Source organism: Panthera pardus, unplaced genomic scaffold (genome assembly GCF_024362965.1).
Source record: "Panthera pardus isolate Hobbes unplaced genomic scaffold, ASM2436296v1 HiC_scaffold_13, whole genome shotgun sequence".
In the NCBI taxonomy this organism is placed as follows: Eukaryota; Metazoa; Chordata; class Mammalia; order Carnivora; family Felidae; genus Panthera; species Panthera pardus.
The window spans coordinates 173722159-173746644 of record NW_026526688.1 but is presented as its reverse complement, the minus strand read 5'-3'; the positions used below and the strand labels follow the sequence as shown (position 1 = coordinate 173746644).

General features: G+C 41.1%; 1 protein-coding gene across 2 annotated transcripts in view; it reads left to right on the top strand.

Moving 5' to 3' along the window:
- The window catches only part of NWD2 (NACHT and WD repeat domain containing 2), a 185077-nt gene that overhangs the window by 139922 nt on the left and 20669 nt on the right, over nt 1-24486 (top strand). For both annotated transcript variants that reach the window (XM_019414471.2, XM_019414478.2), the window contains one exon: nt 19928-20131. In XM_019414471.2, coding sequence (XP_019270016.1) covers nt 19928-20131 — 204 coding nt within the window. The remainder of the gene's footprint in view (nt 1-19927; nt 20132-24486) is intronic.

The following is a 24486-nucleotide window of genomic DNA, read 5'->3' as shown; positions in this document are numbered from 1 at the left end:
AAAATGCACATATATAAGTAAATAGCAGTAAACCACTTCCTAAATTAGGGATCATGTCTCCTGGAAGAGCCCATAATGTTTATTTTGTCTAGTAGCTCTTTCACTTACCAGTTACAAAACCTACCTCTTCAACTTAGCTCATTTCCCTCTTCGCTGAGAAACACGGGAGATCACCGTAAACCCCCTGAAGGCCCAACTCCCTCCACCTCAGAATCTCTCTCCTCCATTGGGCCCAGTTGGCAGACTGAGTCAGCAAGAAGAGCTGTTCTCCAAAGATTCACCTGAATCTGCCTCAGCTGCCCCCAGATCCCCTCTGCCAGTTTGCTCTTGCTGTCTGCTGGAACCTCAGCATGGCTCACGTACTCCCTTTCTCCCCATTCCAGTACTTTGGACACCGCCCTGCTTTAGACCTTCATCTTCTCTCACCTGGACCCTTGACTAGTCCCTCCAGTGGTGGCTTCTTTTTCTCAGCATTTTATACCATAATTACTTGATTGTTACAAGGTGGATGTGATTATGTTAGTCCCCTCTTCAAAAACTCCATGGTATCCAAAAAAAAAAAAAAAAAAAAAATTCTTAAGGAATCTCCAGGCCCTCCACAATCCACCTCCGAGTGCTTGGTTTTCCATTCCAGAACAACTGTCTTCCACACCTCTTTTTCCAGCCTCATAAGGCAACCTGCAGTTCTCCGAGCTGCCCACCTTCAGACCCCTTGCCTTTTCCCCATCTGCAGTGTCTTCTCTGTGCTTGTTGAAATTCTTCTCCTTGGTGTGCTTCTAGTGAAAACCTAGGACACCCACCTCCGTACACATTTTATACTTCTATTACAACACAGCCTTCCACTGGGGTTGTCTATGCCCGAGACCAGGAACAAGGTCCTTTGCATTTTTTTTTTTTAACTTCCCCATTGAGAAACGTGGGGTTTTACCATAATTAGATGTTTAAGCACTGAATTCAATTGTGTGCTGTTAATCCCAGGGACGTAATACGGAAGTATTATAGAGAAGAATGTTAGCTCATTTTGAATCAGACATTTTCTTCCTTTGCAATATTACTTCAAAGTAATGCAATGTATTCCACCCCTATCTAGAATATGCATCTATTGTAATCAGTTAAATTCTCATTTGAAGAAAGCGTTATGGAAGTTCTGTGTAAAGTGGAAGGAAGGTAAGGCCGGGATTGGAGATTCTAAGCTCTGCTCCCAGCTCTGTCTGCTAATCCGGCTGCCTAGGTTCTGGCATGTCATTTCAACTTTTGGAAAGATTCAGTTTCCTTATCTGTAAAGTGAAGAGTTGGAACTACACTCTCCCTAAGGTTCCTACCAAGTCTAAGATTATTAGCCATTACCATTACCTTTTGTCAGCTGCTGTTATACAAAACCTACTGGTTATTAACTTTGATGAACCATTTTCACAGCATAAGCAAATCCACTTTAAACGCCATGAGGATTTTTTTTTTTAATGTTTATTTTTGAGAGAGAGCCAGAGTGTGAGCAGGGGAGGGGCAGAGAGAGATGGAGACACAGAATCCGAAGCAGGATCTAGGCTCCAAGCTGTCAGCACAGAGCCCGACACGGGGCTCGAACCCACGAACCATGAGATCATGACCTGAGCTGAAGTTGGACGCTCAACCAGCTGAGCCACCCAGGTGCCCCAAGGAGGATTTCTTGATGGTAAAAGGTCTCAACCCAAGTCAGTTAGCCCCCTGGGAGAAAGGATTAGGCTGTTGACTTCTTCCTGATCTTTCCGTGGAATCACCAACAACAAAGTCTACTGGAAAAAAAGCACTAGGAAGACTGCAAAACCACAGCACACTACTCTCAGGAGCTGCCTTCTAATCACCCGCCGAGATTTCCTGAACTTCTGTTATACGCCAGACCCTATTCTAGGCATGAGAATATGGTAATGAGCAAGACAGATAAGGATGCTGCGTTCTCGGAGCTTATAACAGAGAAACTATAATGAACAAGAAAATAAAGGCATTTTCAAAACGTAAGGCACAATGAGAAATGATATGGCAAGGTGTAGTGGGTACTTGAAAGGCTAATGTAGCACAAATGGATAGAGCAGCTTTAGCTGAGGGAGTGACATCTGAGCAGAGACTAGAATGACTCCCATCAGTCTACTCCTGCAGAATCTGGGGCACCTGGCAATCTACCCAACTGTAAGAGTTTCAGTGGGTCTGGTCCACGAGGAAACTCCTGGGAGTCAGATCCATTTTGCCCAGTGGAGAAGACCTTCCTTAGGTTGAGGCACCTTCAGACCCAATGCAAAGCTCACATCCTCTCTAAGGCAAAGCTAAAATGTATAGATCTTTGACACCCTACAACAGCAACTCTCCACTTGTTTTTCTAATACATACACTTCAAGATGGGGTTTATGTCTATGCAGCCCTCCTGGGAGCAGACCCAGGTATAGTTATGACCTGTGGTGTCAAAGAGATTGGCTTCAGGTCATGGGCAATTTGTGGTACTCTGCCCCTTTAGTCCCATTCAGGAATGTACACCAGATTGGAAATCAGTAAGACCGTTTCTGTTAGTAGACCAAATAATATTTCATTCACCAACTTTAGTAATTCCTTTTCAGTGATATTTGACCTCTCATAGCTGATCAAGTCATAGTAATCAGAGACCTGTAGAATTAGGCCCACATTCCGCAGCCAATCCACACTTGAACTACCCATCCCTTAAATGTCATTACATCCCACCACGTGCTGGCTCTTAATGGGAGTTCTGTCCCAGTCATACTACAGAACACAAGGACAGGACTGTGAACTTGGGAGTTCTGTAGACCTGAGCTCAGATCCTTATTCTGTCCCACACTTGCTCTGTGACCACGTTCATCAGACTTTCTCAACCTTGAGAATAATAGTACCGAACTCGTAACTTCATAGTAATTGCTGTTCTTATTGATAGAAATAAAAGCTTTGCTGTTATTGTTGCCAGGCTTCTAGTTGTCTCATTTATAGCCGCAAGCATCTAGAAGGTATTTCCCCACCCTCACCCCAGTTTGGCCTTTTTTTGTCTAGCAGGGGCTGGTTCAAGTTCTGCTTCCTTCCTCATCCACAGTCAACCTCTCATTAGTTCAATCTTCTCTGAGGTCTGTGAGTCCTGACCGACCCAACCATGCTGTCCCTTCCTGTCTCCTGTCTTGTTTTCTTTCCCATCTGGCCTATAACCAGGGAAAGAATCTTGTCCTTCACTCATTGTGCCTTCCTGTTCATTTATGAATAAATGAATAAAGTTTTATCCTCGGCATAAGACCTTCCTTGTGACTTGAGGACACAAGGTGCCATTCAAATAAATGGCACCCACCTGTGAATTCATTTTTTGCTTTTCTCTTTTATTAGCAGCACCACCTTACTGTGTGTGCCTGAGATCAGGGGCACTTCTATTCAATAGACAACCAAAGAAGAATGAAGCAGTCTTGGGGGAGAGGAGTTTAGAACTATGGAGGAGAAGAGGTTTTTCTTTAAAGGATTACACATTTTCTTTTTAAATGTGGGTTATTATCTAAGAGTGGGCCAGGAAATCATTCTAATCTAGTTTCTAATATAGCGGGTTACCACCAGCAATCTTTCATAGAGTGGGATAAAATAGAACTGGAATGAAATAGAAAGCGTCGGGATGCATTGCATGTAACGTAATTATTTGATGAAACAGATTACCGGAGATGTTCTCCGTTTCTGATTCCATAGGCCTGGGGTGGACACAGATGGTTCCACTTCCAAAGTATGGGTGTGAGAGAGAGGGAGAGAACAGGGTCGTAATATAAAACTGTTTCTTTCTGTAGGTCTCTGTCAAAAAAGGTTTGAGAAATGTTGCTCTGTCTCATAGGTTAAATGAGTCAGATCTAAGAGTCACATATTTATGATTTCACCCAAAGTACTCTGGCATTACCTCAGGAGATCTTAAAATTCTTATCAGGCAGGTAGGAACAGGTGATACTGGCATCACGGCATACAGAGTACTGAGGCATCCAAACACTGGTCTAAGTACCACATTTTGCTTGAGCAGCACATGTGGCTGTGCACAGGTACACAGGCAGACTGTAATTGACTCAAAACCAGAGACCATATTCAAAACTGTTACGTTGTTATCATTTCTTCACTAATGAGTGGTTTCTGAGCAAATGCAAATCAGGGGTCTGCGATGGATTGTCCTAAGAGTCATCCAAAAAGTCATGATTTTTTTTAAATCTGCGAACAACGAGTTACGTTGATTCCTGCTGCTTTTAAACTGTAACTACGCCATGGAGGTGGCCATAGTCCCAAGTAAGCAACAACAACAAAGGGCTGAAAGTGATTCATAAACGCAGGACAGACACTAGACATCATCTCACCATCCCAAAGGAAATAGTAAGTCTAGACGACACTTCTCAATGGTTGATACAATTATTCAGGAAAGCAGGCATCAGGCAGGCGCCACACAGGCTCTGGAAGTCTCAGTGCTACTCTGCTCGCGCTGGGTCAGAGGTCTTGCGAGCCTCATGGTTGATGCAGCAGAAAAGCACAGCATGATCAGTGGAAAAAAAAAAAAGATTGAACCTGACTATAATCAAGGTTCTAAATCTAATTGCCAGCTGATTGGAAATATGAAGGCTAATTAGAGATAAATGGCAACAAGAGGTGGCAATCAGCCAAATCTCCTACCAACCACTGTTGTTGACTAGCCCACATCAAGGTCCTGGAGGGCTTGTTAAAGCAAACGGCTAAGCTGCATTCTCGGAGTTTCTGCCTCGGGATGGATGGGGCCTGGGAACAGAATTAGCATTGCTACTGCATTCCCAGGGGTTGCTGAAGCCACTTGTCCAGGGCCCGCACTTTGAAAACTGGTCTATGGGACAAATAACCTGCTACTCAACCAATGACCTGCCTGAGAGAAGGCAGCTATTATAGAATAAATTTAAAAGGCATGCAAACCCAATGCAATATATGGGCTGTATTCAGATCTCGATTTTCAAAACCTGCGACTACAAAAAGGTTTTGAAACAACTGGGGAAATCTAAATATGGGCTGGAGGAGGCATTAATAAATTATACTTCATTCTTTGGAGGATAATAACAGCACCATGATGACATTTAAAACTTTCTGCAAGTTAAAAATACATGCTGAGGGTTTTTTGTTTTGTTTTTGTTTGATAAAATGATGGGATTGCCAAAGATGGATAAAACAAGATTATTAAAGTATTGGTAATTATTGAACCTTGAAATAGGTTTGTGGGCTCATTATGTTGGTCTCTCTACTTTGGGGGATGTTTCAAAGTCTTCATAAGGTTTATTTGTAAATGACCGGTGCCTGCACTGTACTTCTTCACATTATAGAGAATTACATTTTTCTCATCTGGAGATCAGTCTTTCAGTGGCCTCAACACTTCAAAAAATAAAAATCTGACACTCCAAAATAAAGATAAATTAGCTTTATGCTCCAGAAGTAGCTGTAATGAAACTATACCAAAGTCACCAATAATCTGTCTTCTTCAAATGTCAGTCAGACTCACTTTAATATACAGTTCTATAAAAGGTTGGCTGGTACAGTTTCTCATTCCCCATTAGATCTAGTAAAGGAAGTCTGCTAGAAATGGGTATTGTGACAGCTGGAAAAAGGAGAGCTCGCAGCCTGACATTTACAGAATAAAAATGTATAAAAGAATTTGATCAACGTAGTACACAGTGATAGGTTATTGACTGGTTCATCAATGAAAATGTAGCCTTGACTGAGCATTTATGCTTATGATCAGTTACCCTTCTAATTCCCTTAAATTAATACTCTTAATCCACATGGCAACCCATGGAGATTAGCACTGTTGTCATCTACAGTTTACAGATAAAGAAACTGGAGCACAGAGAGGCTAAGTAACTTCCCTGAGGTCACACAGCAGGAGACTGTGTTCTTAACCACTCTCAGTACCACCTCATCAATAAAAGTTAAATTGCACCCATTGTCTTCTGTTTAAGATCTACATCAAGGTGAAATAAAAGTATAAAATACAGCTGAGACTTTTTTCCTATTGAAATTTATTTTAAAGAGTTTTTAAGATGCCTAAGGGATAAACTAGCCATTTGGAAGTCTCCCTAAAGAAAGCATGATACGGTAGAAAGATTATGGACTTGCATTAGGAAGACGTGGGCTCAGAGTTGAACTCCATCTTTAACCAGCTGTGGGATCTTAGGGAAGTTACTTGACCTTTCTGATTTTCCAGTTTCTCGGCTTCAACATGGAAGCAAGAATTCACAATGGTGTTACAAGGATCAGATGAGTTAATGGCATGTGATTGGTTCGTATTTCTCCCTCTCATGTGGAAGAGCTAGTGGTGCTGGATCAATCAGTTACTGTACAATAGGCACAATCACTGAAATTACTGGAAGACGAACCCTAGAATGAGTCTAAGAAACTGCCCTGACTCGAGAATTCAAACAAGTTAGCAGCCATGAGAGGAATGGTGGAGGGTCCCTTCAAAAATGGTTACATCGAAAAGCCTCCAGATATTTCTCATCCAGGAAGGGTAAAACCAGACGTAGGAGTTTGGTCCCAGGGAAAAAGGCCATCATGGAAGGGAGGGGTGGGTCTAAGTACAGCCCACGTCCTCAGATTGGGAAAGGAGAAAAGAGGATGGTCAGAGCAAATGGAGCTGTGGACAGCTAAGAACTCAGGATGGCAGGAGCTCAGGCATCTGCAGTGACCACAGACAGCAACACTGGCATCTGTGGGGGATGGGAGGAGAGAGGGACACCTGCTCTTTAACACCTGCTTTGACATCAGTCACAAGTACCCTTGGCATGAAGGTCTTCAGGCATCAGCTCTAGCATTATGGTCCATGGTGGGTACTGGCTGCCGTAGCAGTGTTGATTAGGCCCCCACAACCCAGCTGTTGCTCTTTCCCACTGCTTCTGGAGACACTGGAAGGCTTTGCAAAGGCAAAACGGCAGAGTAGCATGACCACTAAACCCCAGGGCAAATCTGAAATACCCCTGCCTGAGTCTCCCAGAACTCTTGTGGAGGAACTCAGGATTCTGAGCTCCATGGAGGGTAGATAGAAAGCCAGGTCAATCCTATTTTGTGGCAATAATTTTGACTCTAGTTTATCACCAGTTGCTAGAGCCTAGGAAATATGGATGGCCATAAATAATTCCATATTTAACTCAATATTTTCCATCAGGAAAGAAAAAGGATAATATTCAAATGTGCATTCCTTTTACTGAAAACCACTTAAATGCATTTGAAAATACTGGGTCAACAAAAAGAGAATACTGGCTCAATTTACTACCATCTAAGAGGAGAGATTATTATGCAAGATATTAGGAGAACCTCGAAATGTAAAACATCAGTTATGAATTAGGCAAATACTGAGGGGGACACTTGTAAGTCGCCATAGACCTTCATGAGCCCAGGCCTTATTTATTAATGGGGACCCGTTAATAATGCTGCCATTTAGACAGTTAACACTCAAGCCAGCTTTCCTTCTGTCCAGCCCTCGGGCCCATGGTGCAGATGCCAGGCTTCCTTCTAGGCCTCTCTTCTCTAACCCCAGTTCAAAAGAAGAAACTTTGCTTGGAACTGTGGACCAGAGGCATGCATCGGCAATTCAGCTTTTTTGGGAAGGCTTTCAAAGCAGTGCTGAAAAGCCTCACAGGATCTGCACACGGATGGGCAGTTCTAAAAGAACCTTAGACACACTGACCGGGGCTGACCCTTGCAGGGCAGCAGGAAGAGAAGGGAGAGCCCCCTGTGGACGAGGCGTTGTGCGATGTATCCAAGCCGGGATACAGACCCAGCCTGCTGGACAATGGCTGCAAGAACCAGGCTCCACAGGCACTAAAACATGACTGGACTCCATTCATTCATCTATCTATGTAACTATATTTAGAGAAGGCAGAGGCAAGTGCAAGCAGGGGAGGGGCAGAGAGAGAGGGAGACCAAGGATCCCAAGCAGGTTCTGCTCTGTCAGCACAAAGCCCAACACGGAGCTTCATCCAACAGACCGTGAGATCATGACCTGAGCCAAGATCAAGAATCAGACACTTGACCGACTGAGCCACCCAGGCACCCCTTGAATCCACATTTTTAAGTATGAAGGTAGCAATCTGGTCTGAGTGTGGGACTTTCGATATGTTAAATATAAACGGATGTCATTTCCATGAACATAATGCCCTCAGTATCTACTAACTTAATGGTAGGATATTTAGTATGGTATTATTTGTATTTTAAAAAATGGAAGAGTCTATTCATCAGTAGGAAAAGCCTATTTTTAAAAAGTCACTTGAAAATATGACCAAATGTTGAGTGGCCAAGCTAGGCTGTGGAGGCATAGTTGTTTATTTTATGTTTTGTGTTTCTCTAGTTTTTAAATTCTCAGAGTTAGAAAAATAGAAACTCAAGCAGAATTCTGTCCCACACCTTAGGTGAATTGATTTTGATGGGAAATTTGTTTCTGTTTTCTTGTTTACACAAACACTGGTATATTTAATATATCTTCTAGAATAAAACCAAAATATAAGCTAAAAATTGCTGAACATCTTAGTAAACAAATCTTTATGCAGAGTAGAATGGATTTCTCAAAGTAGAATCTTCTACCTACTGCCAGATTACATTCTCAGCAGGGTTATACCCATTTGTACTGGTTCTCTGTGTCAGAGTGCCTGTTTCCTTCTGCCTCTGCACTATTAGGTATTAGTTTGATTAGCAAAAAGCCTTAATCACATGTGTTTGCGTTTACAGTTCTGTGATCATTAATAAAGCTAGAGTTGAGCACTGTTCTCTCTCATGCTCACTGGCCCTTGCTTTTCTGCCTCTATGAATTACCAGTTCATGTCCTTTATGCATTTTCCCATGGCTTTATGAGAACTCTGTATGAATGTTTTCAGCAGCATCATTCCCTTCCCTCTGGACTTCTGTGACACTGTTCCACTCTTCCTCCTCCTGCCCTGTGCCCACACTCAAACGTGGTGGTCCTCAGCCCTGTTCTCTTTCCACTCTGTAATTCTCCCTTAAAGTACCTAATTCATACAGATAGCAGAGTGCTCTCTTTAAAAGCTCAAAGGAGCAAGGACCATGAGTGCCTACATGTCACCAATGGTCTCAGGTTGCCTGGGACTTTCACTTCTCAAACTGGGACAGTCATGAGCAAACCGAAATGGTTGGTCACCCTGCAAGTTAGATGCTCAATATTTGCTGAATGAATACATGATGACTTCCAGGACCACTTTTCCAGCCAGATTAGTCCTGGGACTTACAGATCCTTATTTGTGACTGCTTCATGGACAGCACCACTGAAATAACAGCATCTCACTTCTGTGTCCAGAACGCTCTCCCCACTCCTTTTTACACCACCCCCCCCAAACACCCTGGCTCTTTTGTATCCACTTTTTCAATGAATTATTCCTTTAGCATTTTAGAATTTCAGTAATCCTTACACATTTCTTAGTTCTCAGTTTTGTGAGGCAACGGGCCACAGTTGGGGTTACGATCTGTACTTTGAAACTGATGCGAATTAACCACCAGCTCCAGGATGGCTGTGTTTCCTGTGGTTCTATTACCCAATCCTCTCACACTTACGCTTGCTTCCTTTGCTTGGGTGTTTCTAAAGAGCAAGAGTTGTGTCCAGTATTTTCTAGGTAATGGAACTTCCTACACACAGAAGCACATCATAATAAGTAAAAGGTAGCAGAATTATTATTGATATGTTATTATTAATGAGTTCAGCAGTGGGTTTCAGTATGTAAATAGTCATAGTTAAACCATAAAAGAAAAAAGGTAAAATTATAATTTGATTATGAGCTGAGACTCTCAAACTAGATGGAAGCATTAACTTATTCTGTTGCATACTTTATGTAATTGGTAAATCATTTAATCTATGAATTTACCCCCTCAGGACATTTAGTGATGAATTGCCAGAAATACCAGATCTTACACTGACAAAATCTGCTTCGTTTTGTTCATTAGGTTTATATTAATCAGCTTGGGCTAGAATAACAAAATACCATAGACTGGGAGGCTTCAGAAAAAATAAGACAAAAACAGAGAGGGAGGCAAACCATAAGACGCTTAAATACAGAGAACAAACTGGAGGGGTGTTGGGTGAGGGGATGGGCTAGATGGGTAATGGGTATTAAGGAGGGCACTTTTGTGATGAGCGCTGGGTGTTATATGTAAGTGATGACTCACTCAACTCTACTCCTAAAACCACTATTACACTATATGTTAACTAAGTTGCATTTAAATAAATTTTTTTTAAAAAGGAAAAAAAGGTCTTTTCTCACAGTTCTGGAGTTTACAAGTCCAAGTTCAGGGTGCCAAGATAATCAGATCCTGTTGAAACCACTTCCTGGCTCAAAGACAGCTTCCTTCTGGCTGTGTCCCTGTAAGGCAAAGAGAATGCTTGTGTCTCTTTCTCTCTTATAAGGGCACCAGTTCCGTTGGAACAAAACTCCACCCTGATGACCTTATTCAACCTTAATCACCTCCTTAAGGCCCTACCTGAATCACATGGGGGAGTTAGGGCTTCAACATATGAATTTCAGGGGACACAGTTCAGTCCAAAGCAATGCTGGACTTCTTTGGTAGAATGATTGAACCTAAGTAACTCAATTCCTCCAAACATGGTTAGGAACACACTGATGACACAAACTGCTCCATTTTTTTAGAACTTATTTGACATGAGGGTTGTCAGCTGTCCCTAAAGCACTGCTTGAATTCTCCACAAAGGTTAACTCCGTGCATCTGTGTACTCTGACTAGCTAATATGGTGAACCCCACATAGTTTACTGAAACCTCTTTTCCTCCCCTGCTCAAGAACAGAGGAGTTTGTCCTTACCGGACTACATATTTTCTTTTTTTCAATTCTTTTAATGTTTATTTTTGAGATCGGGGAGGGCAGAGAGAGAGGGAAACACAGGATCTGAAGCGGGCTCTGAACTGACAGCAGTGAGCCGATGCAGAGTTTGAACTTGCAAACAGTGAGATCATGACCTGAGTCGAAGTCAGATGCTTAACCGACTGAACCACCCAGGTGCCCCAGGGCTATATATTTTCTTACCATCTTACACCTGTAAGCAACTAGCTACCCATTCTTTTCCTCCTTGCTATCTTCTGTTTTCCTTTTTGCAATCAAGAGGTACGTTATTGGGGCGCCTGGGTGGCTCAGTCAGTTAAGCGTCCGACTTCAGCTCAGGTCACGATCTCGTGGTCTGTGAGTTCGAGCCCCGCGTCGGGCTCTGGGCTGATGGCTCAGAGCCTGGAGCCTGCTTCCGATTCTGTGCCTCCCTCTCTCTCTGCCCCTCCCCCATTCATGCTGTGTCTCTCTCTCTGTCTCAAAAATAAATAAACATTAAAAAAAAAAAGAGGTATTTTATTCATCTACCTATCCGGTAGTACTTCTCAGGATGTATTCCCGTTACATGTATGTTTGAGTGTATTGCATACATACGTTTCTCTATAAACTACGAGTAAAGTAGTGGTGCCTTATATATATATTGCCAAGTGTGCCAAGCATTCTGTGAAATGTAAAGCATTTCATCTGTAGCAGCCGTTTGATTCTCACAATAAACCAGAGTGGATGTGCTGCTAGACAAATACACAAAGCCTCAAGTATTACCTCCGTTTACAGATGTGAAAGCTGAGACTCAGAGAAAGAAGGTCATTCTTAACATCTGCCTTTCCTAATTTCAAAATATTCTTTATTGACATGCAGGTTATTTGCGTGCAAGAGTGTATCTTTTTGTCGGTCGTATTTCAGAAATTCATTTTTGTGGTATGTGAAACACGGGCTCACTATGTACAAATGGTGGGAGGTGGATAGATCCTTTTGCCCATAGACAGATGCCAGTAAATGTCTAATGAGAATATACTGTTAATTCCAACATGGGTATCTGGATAATTAAGTGCTTTATGTGCTAAACATATCTGCTAACATCCACTTTTGGCAACCCCGTATGCAAGAGTGCATCTTTAATGACCAAGAGAAGCCCAGTTTTCTGAAGATATTACCTTTCTGTCTTTTGGCGCCAAAAGATAAACCTTTCTTGCAGATCTTATCCAGATTGTGTTTAGTGTGGACATAATTTAATTCTAACAGATAAGTTAGAAGTTTCACAATCCGCCGTCGGCAAGCTGGAGACCCAGCACTACCGCTGATGGAAGTCCCAGGCAGAGGGTGGAAGACCAATGTCCCCGCTCAGATAGGCAGGGAGAGTAAATTCTCTCCTCCTCCACCTTTTTGTTTTATTCAGTCTGCTGATTCGAATGCTAATCTCATCCAGAAATACCCTTAAGGACACACCCAGAAATAACATTTGGTCAAACACCTGGGCACCTCACGGTCCAGTCAAGTTGACACATAAAATTAACCGTCACATTCTCTTCTCTGCATTTACTCTTGCCTCTTATGACATATGAAATGTCATGTTTGAGTAATTTGAGTTGCAATTCACTTCTAAATAAAGTACTTTGTATTACATTTATATTAAAAAATGTAAAAGTCAGTTGTAAAGTTGCCTGTTGACTTCAAAGAAACATTGAGAAAATACTATTAAGTATGGAAAGCAGGTACTGACCCTTTGGTTTTGGGGCCCCACTCAACAGCAGAGCTCTCTGAAGGTTGGCTATGAGCTCCTGGGAATACATCGCGACCGTGCTTGTCCCTCCACCCAACAATACATCCGATAAAAAGAATGCCAACAGCCAGGGCCATAACACTGAACATGCTGCCGTCCTTGTGAACAGTGCCCCCTGGGGGTGTGCTGCACACAGACTGCGTGCCCGTGGATGGTGGCCCTGCCAAGGGCACTGGCTGGAAGAGCCATCACGGGCAAATCAGCCACTGGAAGGCACTGTTAGGAGGGAGCATAGCACAGTAACCTGATGAAGTAGAAAGACTGAAAAGCCCCATGTTCGACTGCCGGTACGTGAACATCTTCTTAGAGAGGTGGTCGTGGGCAAGCCAGTGGAGGTCTGTGAGATGGGGTTTTCTTCTGCGATTCTACCTACCTCACAGAATCCTGAGGGGAAGTTGTGTATATGAATGTGGGTTTTATTTTAAGAAATAAAAGGGAATCTTACAGAAGGAAGGAAGAGTCGCACCTGCCTTACATTAGTGACTGGGTTAGTCACAGGGCATTTATGAGTATTGCTTCAGCCTGTAATAGCGCCAGTGTGGGGAAGATCTCTCCTTTCCCTTCCAGTTGCCCCCATGAGTTTTGGCTCATAAACAGCAGCCCAGAGCAGTCGTCCACCTGCCTACAAGGCATCTCACCCATAACCCCAAAAAGACTGCCTTCACATGCCTTTCCTGGCACCCCACAACAGAGTAAAAGACACACTGAGCTTACTGACACCTTTACCAATATTTCAATCCCTCTGTTCTTTCCATTACAACATAAGCTGCATACCATCAGACTCAGAGCCCAAGGATTCTCAGTTGCAAGCCCAGGAAGAACCAAGTGCACCTGAAGAGCAGAGAGAGGTGGGGGTGGGGATCAGTGTTTGCCCAGTAGAAAAGAAACATCAACGAAAAGGAAAGAAAATGTTCTAAGCCTTTAAAAGCAATGGGATTAGATGTATCTATATCAGCGTATAAAGAAAGGGAGCTACAAAAAGTAGAGTCCTTTTACATTCAAGTTCCTGGTTGCAAAGAACTGAAAAATTCAGAAAACATTCCTTTTTTCACAGGAGGTGAAATTCACAGAACATAAAATTAACCACTTTAATGTGAACGATTCAGTGGAACGATTTAGTACATTTACAGTGTTGTGCAGCCATCACCTCTATCTAGTTCTAAAGCATCTGTCTTGAAGCATTTCTTATGCTAGGATTTTACATGCAGAAACTACCTTGAAAATAGTAGAAGATTATCTTAGGCTGTTCAGACAAATGAACTTAACTCCCAGATTCTATTTGACAACTCAACTGGATTGTTTCCACCTACCTATCTTCAGTGTTGAAGAATGGGCAATTTAAATGTATTCACATTTGATTAGGGGGTGGGAGAGGTGATTATGGTGATTCTGCAGACAGGAGAAATTCCATAGATTTATGTTCATATGTATATTGACAGTGTGTTAAGCAATTCAATAAAAAGTTAAAAATTATTTCAGACATGATGCGTTTCTTCCATACAGGGTCACACAGGTAGATTGATCTATATAGTATAGTTAAAAAAAATGGACCTCAATGCAAAAAATGTAGTCCCTCAACTTGCCACCAAATTTCTCCCACACATGGGCAAATTTGATTTAACTAAGCAAAAAATGAGCTTTTGAGCACTGGGGCCAGAAGGATATGGACGAGTTAGTGAATATTCTATTGCCGGTGGACTCTTGCTCATAGTTTCTGAAGTCATTCATGGATACTGCCTGTGACTACAGAACTAAGGAATCATCGAATTAGAAAACCAAGATGGACTCCATCTTGCCACCTCAAATCTGACTGCTAGCCTCCTAAGTATGGTCCTGTATCTCTACCCCCACTCTGAGCCATCAACCATATGTACTGGACTTTGCAACCAGGTTAACCGACTCTAATTGATTGTGTCCATCCCTGGTAGATATAGGCATGCTTTGTGAGTTACCTTGAAACTATAGCCACATAGAACCCCATAAAGTCTTCCTGAAAAATGTGGTGGCAAAATTCTCTTTTGCTATTTCTCTTTTTGCTATTTCTGAAATAGCAAGATAAGACTAAGACAGAATCCTGTCCCGGACTCCTGAAAAGTAACTGCTTCATGATTTATGAGCATTCCACCTAAAGGAAGAATCAATAGAAGGAAAAGACTTGGGGAGAACAATCCAATAAGAAACTCTAAGCCTGTAGCACATCATTACTTTTCTGAAGTTCTGTATTACCACTTTATAAATAGTAGGTGCTCGATATACATTTGCTATTTGAATTGGATGAGGATATTTTTTCTTCTTTAGTATCTCTCCTCTAAAAAACATTTTGCCTTACTATATCGATCCAATAATTGTAGTATTTGGTGCCAGCTGTTCCACTCAAATAATTATTTTTGAATAGCCTTCGATTTTTATGTTGACCTGCCGTGTTCCCCATCCTGCCCCTTCAGTGCTTGCTAACCATTACTCATATGCATTGCCCGTAGAAGTGGTTCTCAAATTCTAGATTCATTTGCGATCTCATTTGAGAATGCATATTCCTGGGCTGCCAACCACAGTGTTCTTCAGGTCTGAGAAGTGATCTTGAAACGTACATTTTAACAAGCACCCTGAGTGATCCAGGTGTGGGTAATCCATGGCACACATTTTAGAAACCGATCCATAGATTTGACCCGGCCCTAGGCTCTGGAACCAGCCTTAGTTAGGGCAGAAAGATAAAGAGCCAGGAGTTAGTTCACTGCTAGTGCAGTGATGATGGTCCTGTGCTAGGATACCATCTTGCTTTGCTAAGCCATTATTTTGTCCTCTTCCTGACTCCATATCCCAGATCCAGCCAGTCCTGCCCTGGACCTTGATAGCTGGGTCCATGGTATTGGACTTCATTGACCGCTAGCTGGAGAAGGGTCAATTAACCCCATATTTAATTTTCTGGCTGTCCTCCATATCCTCCACCCATGGCCAGACTCCACTGAATGCCTTTTTGGATTCCTCCAGTGGCTACTACTTAGAAGTCTGCGTATTCCCTATTTTGCCCATATGGGTTTTCTAGGTAGCTCATCCCAGCACTAAAACCTCACTCCTCATGATAGAGAGCCCTGACTAAAAATGGTGACTACCCTTATCCAGACTAGCCAACAGGAATAGGATAATCCTCAGGCTGGTTAGCCTTAAAAATGTCATCTCCTTCTGTATCTGTGGCAGAATGAGAAGTCATACGTGCTCATTTATCCAAGTTTAACATAAGAGATTTTAGAAGAGGAATCCTGAAAGTGAGAATAAAATGATGGTGGCCAGAGGGGAGGGAGATGAGGGGGTAGATGAAATGGGTGAAGGGGATTGAGACGTATAAGCTACCAGGTATAAAATAAATAAGATACGGGGATATAATGTACAACACAGGGAACACAGTCAATAATATTCTAACAACTTTGTATGGTGGCAGATGGTAACCAGACTTATTGTGGTGACCATTTGTAATGTGTACAAATATTGAATCACTATGCTGTACAGCCGAAACTCCTGCAACATTGTATGTCAATTATTCCTTCACAAAATAGAAAGTGAGAAGCAACTCAAAATAACATTATTTTTGTTGCCTACAGCCTGTTGTCAAGAATAGCCCAAAACAAATGCAGATTATAATGAAAGTGTTCCCACGTGGCCTTCAAGCTGATACAGTGAGTCAAAGTTAGAACACCCTTATGTCAACAGAACCCTCCAAAGACCCTTGTTTACCATGCTAAAATAATAAAGTGGTGGTGTCCCTCCATTCAAGGCCCTTCCAGAGGACCTTTATGCAGCCAAAGAGGACGAGCGGGTTGTATCTTCCTCCTCTCTGGTCTTTGAGGCTAGTACTGAGAAAACCTGAGCTTGAAAAGGTGAGTTCAGTTAGCCACAATCAGCTTGAGTAAGCCAATTAGATGAGACAGATTATGTCCCAAGGAGACAGGGCATGGCCCAACCAGGAATGTGGGTAGACAGGAATTATTAAAAGATCACAGGCTGAAACAAAGGTTGCAGACAAGACTGGTACCTTCCCAAATTATCAGTCCCCCTGTTGAGAGCTGAAATATTACCTCTGAACACAAGAAGAAGCTTCAGCTGAGAAGAGAGCAAAGTCTAAAGATTTCTTTCTCTACCTTGGTTCATTCATTTATTCAATAAATAGGGTTTTAAAAATACATATGTTTTCTATGTGCTAGGAAGCAACACCTCGGGCCTCAGTCCTTATGGGGCTTACCATCTTGTAACAGAGTTTAGGTTAGGAATTTAGTTGGGACTTTGATGTACCAGGACTTGAATTCTCTCACCTGCCTGTATGAGATGACACTCTGGATACTGCAGTGATAAGCAGTAGAGGTAGTTCAGAAGTGGACCAAGGTCAGAAGCCAAACCACAATTCACATTCCAATGGGTAAATGAGGCTTGAAGTTTAGGGTTAAGGTACTAGTCAACAGGAGGAAAGGATGAAGGTGCCCACGGATTAAGGAGAAATCTTTCCATGGATTCTATAAAGCAGACAAACTTGTCTTGGATAGCATAGATTTGTCGTGGAGTTTCATTATGTCCCTTCCTTGTTGCTACTAGATAAGACTGAAAAGTAATTGGAACACCAGATGCTAGAGAAGCTAACATTTTTACTAGCTTAAGCCAGTGGTTCATGCACCTGGAGGGCCTGCGAAAACACAGACAGCTCGGCCCTACCCCCAGAGTTTCTGACGAGCAGGTCTGGGATGGGACGTGAGAATTTGCAGGCCTAGTCAGTCCCCAGGTGTTGCCAAGGCTACTTGTCTGAGGACCACACTGCAAGAACCGCAAGCTTAAGCAGACATTTAGAGGAGCTTGGAAGTATGGTTCCACAAAGCAGGGTAGACCGCATCACTAGGTTTAAGAACTTTTTAAAATTTTTTTAATGTTTATTATTCATTTTTGAGAGACAGAGAGAGAGAGCATGAGAAGGGGAGAGGCAGAGAGAGAGAGAGAGAGAAAGACAGAGAGAGAGAGAGTGACAGAATTTGAAGCAGGCTCCAGGCTCTGAGCTGTCGGCATAGAGCACGACACAGGACTCGAACTCACAAACTGCTAGATTATGACCTGAGCCGGAGTCGGACGTTCAACCGACTGAGCCACCCAGGCGCCTCAAGAATTTTTAATCCTTGTTGTTTTTCTCATTACAAAGTGATAATGTGTACACAAATTCTTAATAAAAAAGCAGTAAGTTCAGGGGTGCCTGGATGGCTCAGTTGGTGGAGCATGCAACTCTTGATCTCAAGGTTGTGAGTTCGAGCCCCATGTTGGATGTAGAGATCACTACAAAATATAAATAAACTTTAAAAAAAACCCAAGAAGTTCATAAAACAATCTAAGTAAATTTAAAGCCACCCAAAGATAATAATTGATAATACTTCTGTGCATTCTTATAAAACCTTTCTTACATGTATATGTATGTTTGTACATACATATATACACAATCTTCTCTTGTATATATATGTAATATATATATATATATAAAACATTAGAATCATACATACTGTTTTGTAACTTCCCTTTTCACTTAATAATATATTATAAACATCTTCTACAATTCAGCAATTGCACTACTAGGTATTTACCCACAGGATACAAAAGTACTGATTCGAAGGGATACATGCACCCCAACGTTTATAGCAGCACCATCAAAAATAGCCAAATTATGGAAGAGCCCAAGTGTCCATCGACTGATGAATGGATAAAGAATACGTGGTACATATATACAATGGAATATTGCTCAGTCATAAAAAAGAATGAAATCTTGCCATTTGCAATGATGTGAATGGAGCTAGAAAGTATTATGCTAAGTGAAATAAGCCAGTCAGAGAAAGACAAATACCATATGATTTCACTCAAAAGTGGAACTGAAGAAACAAAACAGATGAACATAGGGGAAAAAAGAAAAAAGAGAGGCAAATCAGAAAACAGACTCTTAACTGTAGAGAACAAACCGGGGGTTATTGGAGGGGAGAGGGGACGGGGGGATGCATTAAATGGGTGATGGGCATTAAGGAGGGCTCTTGTGATAAGCACTGGGTGTTATGTAAGTGATGAATCACTAAATTCTACACATGAAACTAACATTACCCTGTATGTTAACTAACTGGAATTTAAACAAAAACTTGAAAAAGAAAAAATAATCTTTTTACATCAATACAGTTCTAGAATATGACTTGCTGCATCCTTTGAACAGAGGTCCCAGAGTTTATTTAAATGTTCCCATGGGCAGGACACTTAGGTTGTTATGCCAGTTCTTTCCTGTTAAAACAGTATCAGCATAAATATTCTGGTAAGTCTTTATATGTACAACCTTAATTATCTTCTAAAGATAATTTTGCAGAAGAAAAATTGCCAAGATGAAAGTTATATAGATTTTTAAGGCTTTTAATACAGTCTGCCTGAATCAAATATTTCAGTGAAATAATTGTATCAATTTATACCCCTGTCAAGGCTATGTGGGTATCTTCTCACACCTTTTTTTTTTTAATGTTTATTATTTATTTTTGAGAGAGGGAGACAGAGTGAAAGCAGGGAAGGGCAGAGAGAGAGACATAGAACCTGAAGCAGGCTCCAAGCTCTGAGCTATCAGCACAGAACTCAAAGCAAGCCTCAAACTCATGAACCGAACTGTGAGATCATGACCTGAGCCAAAGTTGGACACTTAACCAACTGAGCCACCCAGGCGTCCCTCACACCTTCACATAACACTGAGCATGTTTTTCTTTGGGAATTTCATAAGGAGAAAATTGTGTCCTGTTTACATTTTGAATTGTTTTTAGTTATACTGGGGTCCACAGTAGCATTGCATTCAATGATTTCCTACTTGCATTTGTAGCTGTGTTAATCTGGGGCTTGGAATCATATACTGTTTACTCTTCACAAGGCAATTTTTTTGTTTGGGAGTTTACATGTTTGATATTTCATAGAGTGCAGCATGTCATTTTTCTTTGTCATGAACAAACAAAAAACGTCAGAATAGAACAACTTTTGCTGTATCATGTAAATTTTGGGAAAATAAATTTGCGACAAAATTCTGTATGTTGAATTTGCCTAATATGATATGCAATCTCAATTCTCAGTATATGAATTTATTATGATTACAATATAAACGATCTGATTTTACTTATTAAATAATCCATGGGGAAAAAAGTATATGCCGTGATTAAAAGAAAACAACTGATGGAACAATGTACCTGGTGTCTATTTATTATTTATCAAGTAGCTACAGGATGTGAATACGACAGAATGAATTTTCTTGGTGATACACTAACCTGAACTTTTTTGTGGATACACAGGGACTATTAGGAGAAAAATATGGGAACATCCGAATCCCTGGAGAAGTCGAAGCCTCGGAGTTTGAAATGATCTTGGATGCTGCCATAGAGGCGAAGCTGGAGACGAAGCTCCTGGAAGAGTGGTACTGTCGCGATGAGAACTCGGTGCCAGCGGCTTATTACCTCAGACCTAAGTCAGAAATGCTGCAAAGCAATAAAAATGCAGTGAGTTATCTTTCTCTCCAAAGTATATATGTGTCCATTACTCTCCACTGTTCATCATCCAGAGATGCTTCCCTCCACAGAAAAGGCACAGTAGACAGAAAATTATTCTGCCCTTGACCCTACATTTCTTTTGAACAACACAATCCAAAGCTAAGAAACTTTCCAATTTTTTTAAGTTTATTTTATTTGAGAGAGAGAGAGAGAAAGAGAGAATCCCAAGCAGGCTCCATACTGTCAGTGCAGAGCCTGACACAGGGATCGAACCCACAAACTGTGAGATCATAACCGAGCCGAAAGCAACAGTTGGATGCTTAATGGACTGAGCCACTCAGGCACCCTGAAAGTTTCCAGTTTTTACTTACCTTTCTTTTTTGGCCTCTCAGACTTTCCTCCTGGGGGTTCTTTCTCAAGTATACCTTCAGAAGTTCCATTAATGGAGGTCTCTTAGTGATAAACTCTGTTCATCTGAAAATATTTTTATTTTTCCCATTTTGCCATAATGTACCTATGTTATTCTGAATGATATATGTCATACATCCTCTATGTGTGAATTTATGTATTTTATCTGTTCTGGAAACTTCTCAGCTATCATCTTATCAAATAATGTTTTTCCTCTATTTCCTCTGTTCTTTCGGTTTTACTCTATAATTGGATTTACACTGGACCACTTCAGTCTAGGTTCCACGTCTCTTGATTCTCTTTTACATTATCAATTCCCTTAGCTGTCCATGCTGCTTTCCAGATTATTTTAGGTCTTTTCCAACTCAGTAATTTTTTTCTTCAGCTGTGTCCACTCTGTTCATGCATAAAATTTTCAAGTTTAACAGTTGTATTTTCGATTTGTGGAAGTTTCTTTGGGGGGGTGTCTTTTTAAAGTCTGCCTAGCTATTACAGTCTCTCATTGATTAATTCAGTAACTGTCCTTAAACATTTCATACATAACTTATATTCTTGTATATCGTGTGGAATCTTCAAGTGAGGTTGATTCATGATGCAAACAGTTATCATTGTCTCCTCTCCAGTTTGGCTCCTAAATGTATCTACTATGTGTCCCCTGAAACAGAATAAAGGAGGAAGAGAAAATGGATGGGCCTATTCCTTATTAAGGATTCCTAGACAGATTGAAAAGAAGGCATGGTGGTGCCCACCTGGCTCAGTCAGTAAAGCATGCAACTCTTGATCTCAGGGTCATGAGTTCAAGCCCCGCATTAGGTGTGGGGCCTACTTAATTAAAAAAACACATTGTTTTCAATTTAAAGAAGGCATAGATATCCATCCCTCTTCCGAAGAGAACATCCTTGATATATTTGGTGCTCAGGCATCTCTGAGAGGACAACAGCCCTGGCTTAGCGACAATTCTTCATTCAAGAACCGTATGTATTTGTCATCCTGGTATTTAACATAAAGCATTTTCTCCATGCAATATGAAATCATGTCAGGATCCTTCATTTTTCTTCGTCCCCTTCCATGCATTATTCAAAGTAATTATCTGCAAGATTCTTGCTTCTATGGATGGGAGTATTAGGACATATCCAAGCCATTCCTCAGTTAAATATATATGCCAGGAGGAAATGTAGTTGCTGGTAAATGTAGATATCAAAAGACATAATACCTCAGGAAACCAGGTTTACATAGTGGTTTGGGAGCACTTGCTCATATGTTACTATTTAATTGGCTTTAGATGCTCCTTTATCATTTGATTTTAAGATCCTCCAGGGGAACTTAAGTTATTCTCTAAACCCCACCCATGCAGGTATTTCTGCATAAATTTTTGTTAAATTAATGAAGGTGTGAATAAGATTATCACCAAGACTCTATAAATGTTACTTGTTTGGTAGGCAGTCCTCCCATTCGATTGCCTAGAGAATCATAAAAACAAACGAAGAAGAAACAACTAAAGACGAATGGAAACATATGAGCACCTCTCTTTTAACTGTCGGTTCTCTTTAGAGGATATTGAAGGGATCATTTTTTTATGAAATTTGTATCAAAACCCAAGAGACACTTGCTGCCTAACCTGCTAGCAGTGCACCATACCCATGAGTTCTGAGGACTGGCCCACTAGCCTCACCTTGAGCTCAGGGAAAATTTTGTTAAAACCAAGTTCTGCACACCCTGCCGCTGCCTGGCCCACAGCTGCCATTATGCCATGCCCAGCCATGTGCCCTCAGCCGCCCTCTAGCACCAGACCCAGACGTGCCTCGCCGTCACCACACAGCCCACCCAGCCTCCCATCCCCGGCCACCGTGTGGCACAGTCCCCGACTGCCTTAGCACTTCAAGGATCTGACGTAAGCCCAGGGGCCCAGCACAAATTTTGCTAACACTGACGCCCCATCCCAAGTTCCCTGGCGGGCACACCCCCTCAGAGATGGCCTATCTGGTTTCCACTAACACCACAGAGCGAAAGAACAGCCCACAACAGGCAGAGAGTCAGTACAGATGACTGCACTAAAAGAAAAAGTGACTCAGACACCACAACAGGGCATAAGCAACACACACAGGATACTCTTCTCAAGGTCCAGGTTCTGGTAAACAGGAGACACTGCACTGCAGGGCACTCCAGGACCTCTTCTTGCGGTCACTACTTTCAAGAATAGAAGACACAGGTGACTTGCTTAATACAGAGAAACAGACACAAAGAGACAGACAAAATGAGGAGACAGAGAAATTTATCCCAAGTGAAAGAAGAGAACAAGGCCACAGCCAGAGATCTAAGTGAAATAGACATAAGTAATCCGACTAATAGAGAATTTAAAGCGATGATCATAAGGATACTCACTGGACTTAAGAGAAGAGTGGAGGACATAAGTGAAACCCATAACACAGAGATAAAGAATAACAGCGGAGATAAAGGGCTCAATAAACAAAATAAGAAACACACTTGATGGAATGAACAGCAGGCTGGAAGAAACAGAGGAATGAATTAGTGACCTAGATGACAGAGCAATGGAAAGTAATCAAGCTGAACAAAAGAAAGAAAAAAAGAATTATGCAAAACAAGAAGAGACTTAGGGAACTAGTCCCAGAAGAAGAAGAGAGAAAGGGGATAAAAACTTTATTTGCAGAAATAATAGCTGAAAACTCCCCTATTCTGGAGAAGAAAATACATCCAGATCCAGTAGGCACAGAGAACTCCCATCAAAATCAACAAAAGCAGACCCACGCCAAGATATATTGTAATTAAATTGATAAAATCTAGTGATAAAATTTTTTTTTTTTTTAGCAGCAAGACCAAAGAAGTCAGTTACTTACAAGGGAAAACCCATAAGTCTAGCAGGAGGTTTTTCAATAGGAACTTTGCAAGCCAGAAGGGAGTGGCATGATATATTCAAAGTGCTGAATGGGAAAAACCTGCAGCCAAGAATACTCTATCCAGAAAGGTTATCATTCAGAATGAGAGAAGAGACAGTTTCCCAGACAAATAAAAATTAAGGACTTCATAACCACTAACCCAGGTCTGTAAGAAATAGTAAAGGGGTCTCTTTAAGTGGGAAGGAAAGACTAAAAGTGACAGAGCAGTAAAAGTGAATATTTCTGTAAAAAAAATCAATCAAGGAATTCACAAAAAAATGGGTATAAAATACAACATATACCTAAAACATGGGGAAGAGAGGAGAAAAGAATGTGTTCAGACTTAAATGATGATCAACTTAATATAGACTGCTATATGCAGAAGAGGTTATATACAAACCTAATGGTAACCACAAATCAAAAATTACTAATAAATACGCAAGGAATAAACAGAAAGGAATACAAATTGGCAAACATAATAGAAGACAAGAAAGGATCATAGAAAATCTTCAGAAACAACCATAAAACAAGTAATAAAATTGCAATAAATATATACTATCAGTAATTGCTTTGAATGTAAATGGACTAAATGCTCCAATCAAAAGACATAGAGTGACAGAATGGATAAAAAGACAAGACATATCTGTATGCTGCCTACAAGAGATTCACTTTAGACCTAAATCACCTGCAGATTCAAAGTGAGAGAATGGAGAAATGCTTATCATGCAAACAAATGTCAAAAGAAAGCCAGACTAGCAATACTTACATTGGACAAAACAGACTTTAAAAAAAAAAGACTGTAACAAGAGTCAAAGGTCACCATGTAGTAATAAAGAGGACAATCCAACGAGAAGATATAACAATTGTAAATACTTATGCACCCAACATAGAAGCACCCAAATACACAAAACAGTTAATAACAAACATAAAGGAACTAATAAATAATACAATAATAATAGGGGACTTTAATAACCCATTTACATCAATAGATCATCTAAACAGAAAATAAAAAAGGAAACAATGGCTTTGAATGGATTTAACAGATATATTAAGAACATCCCA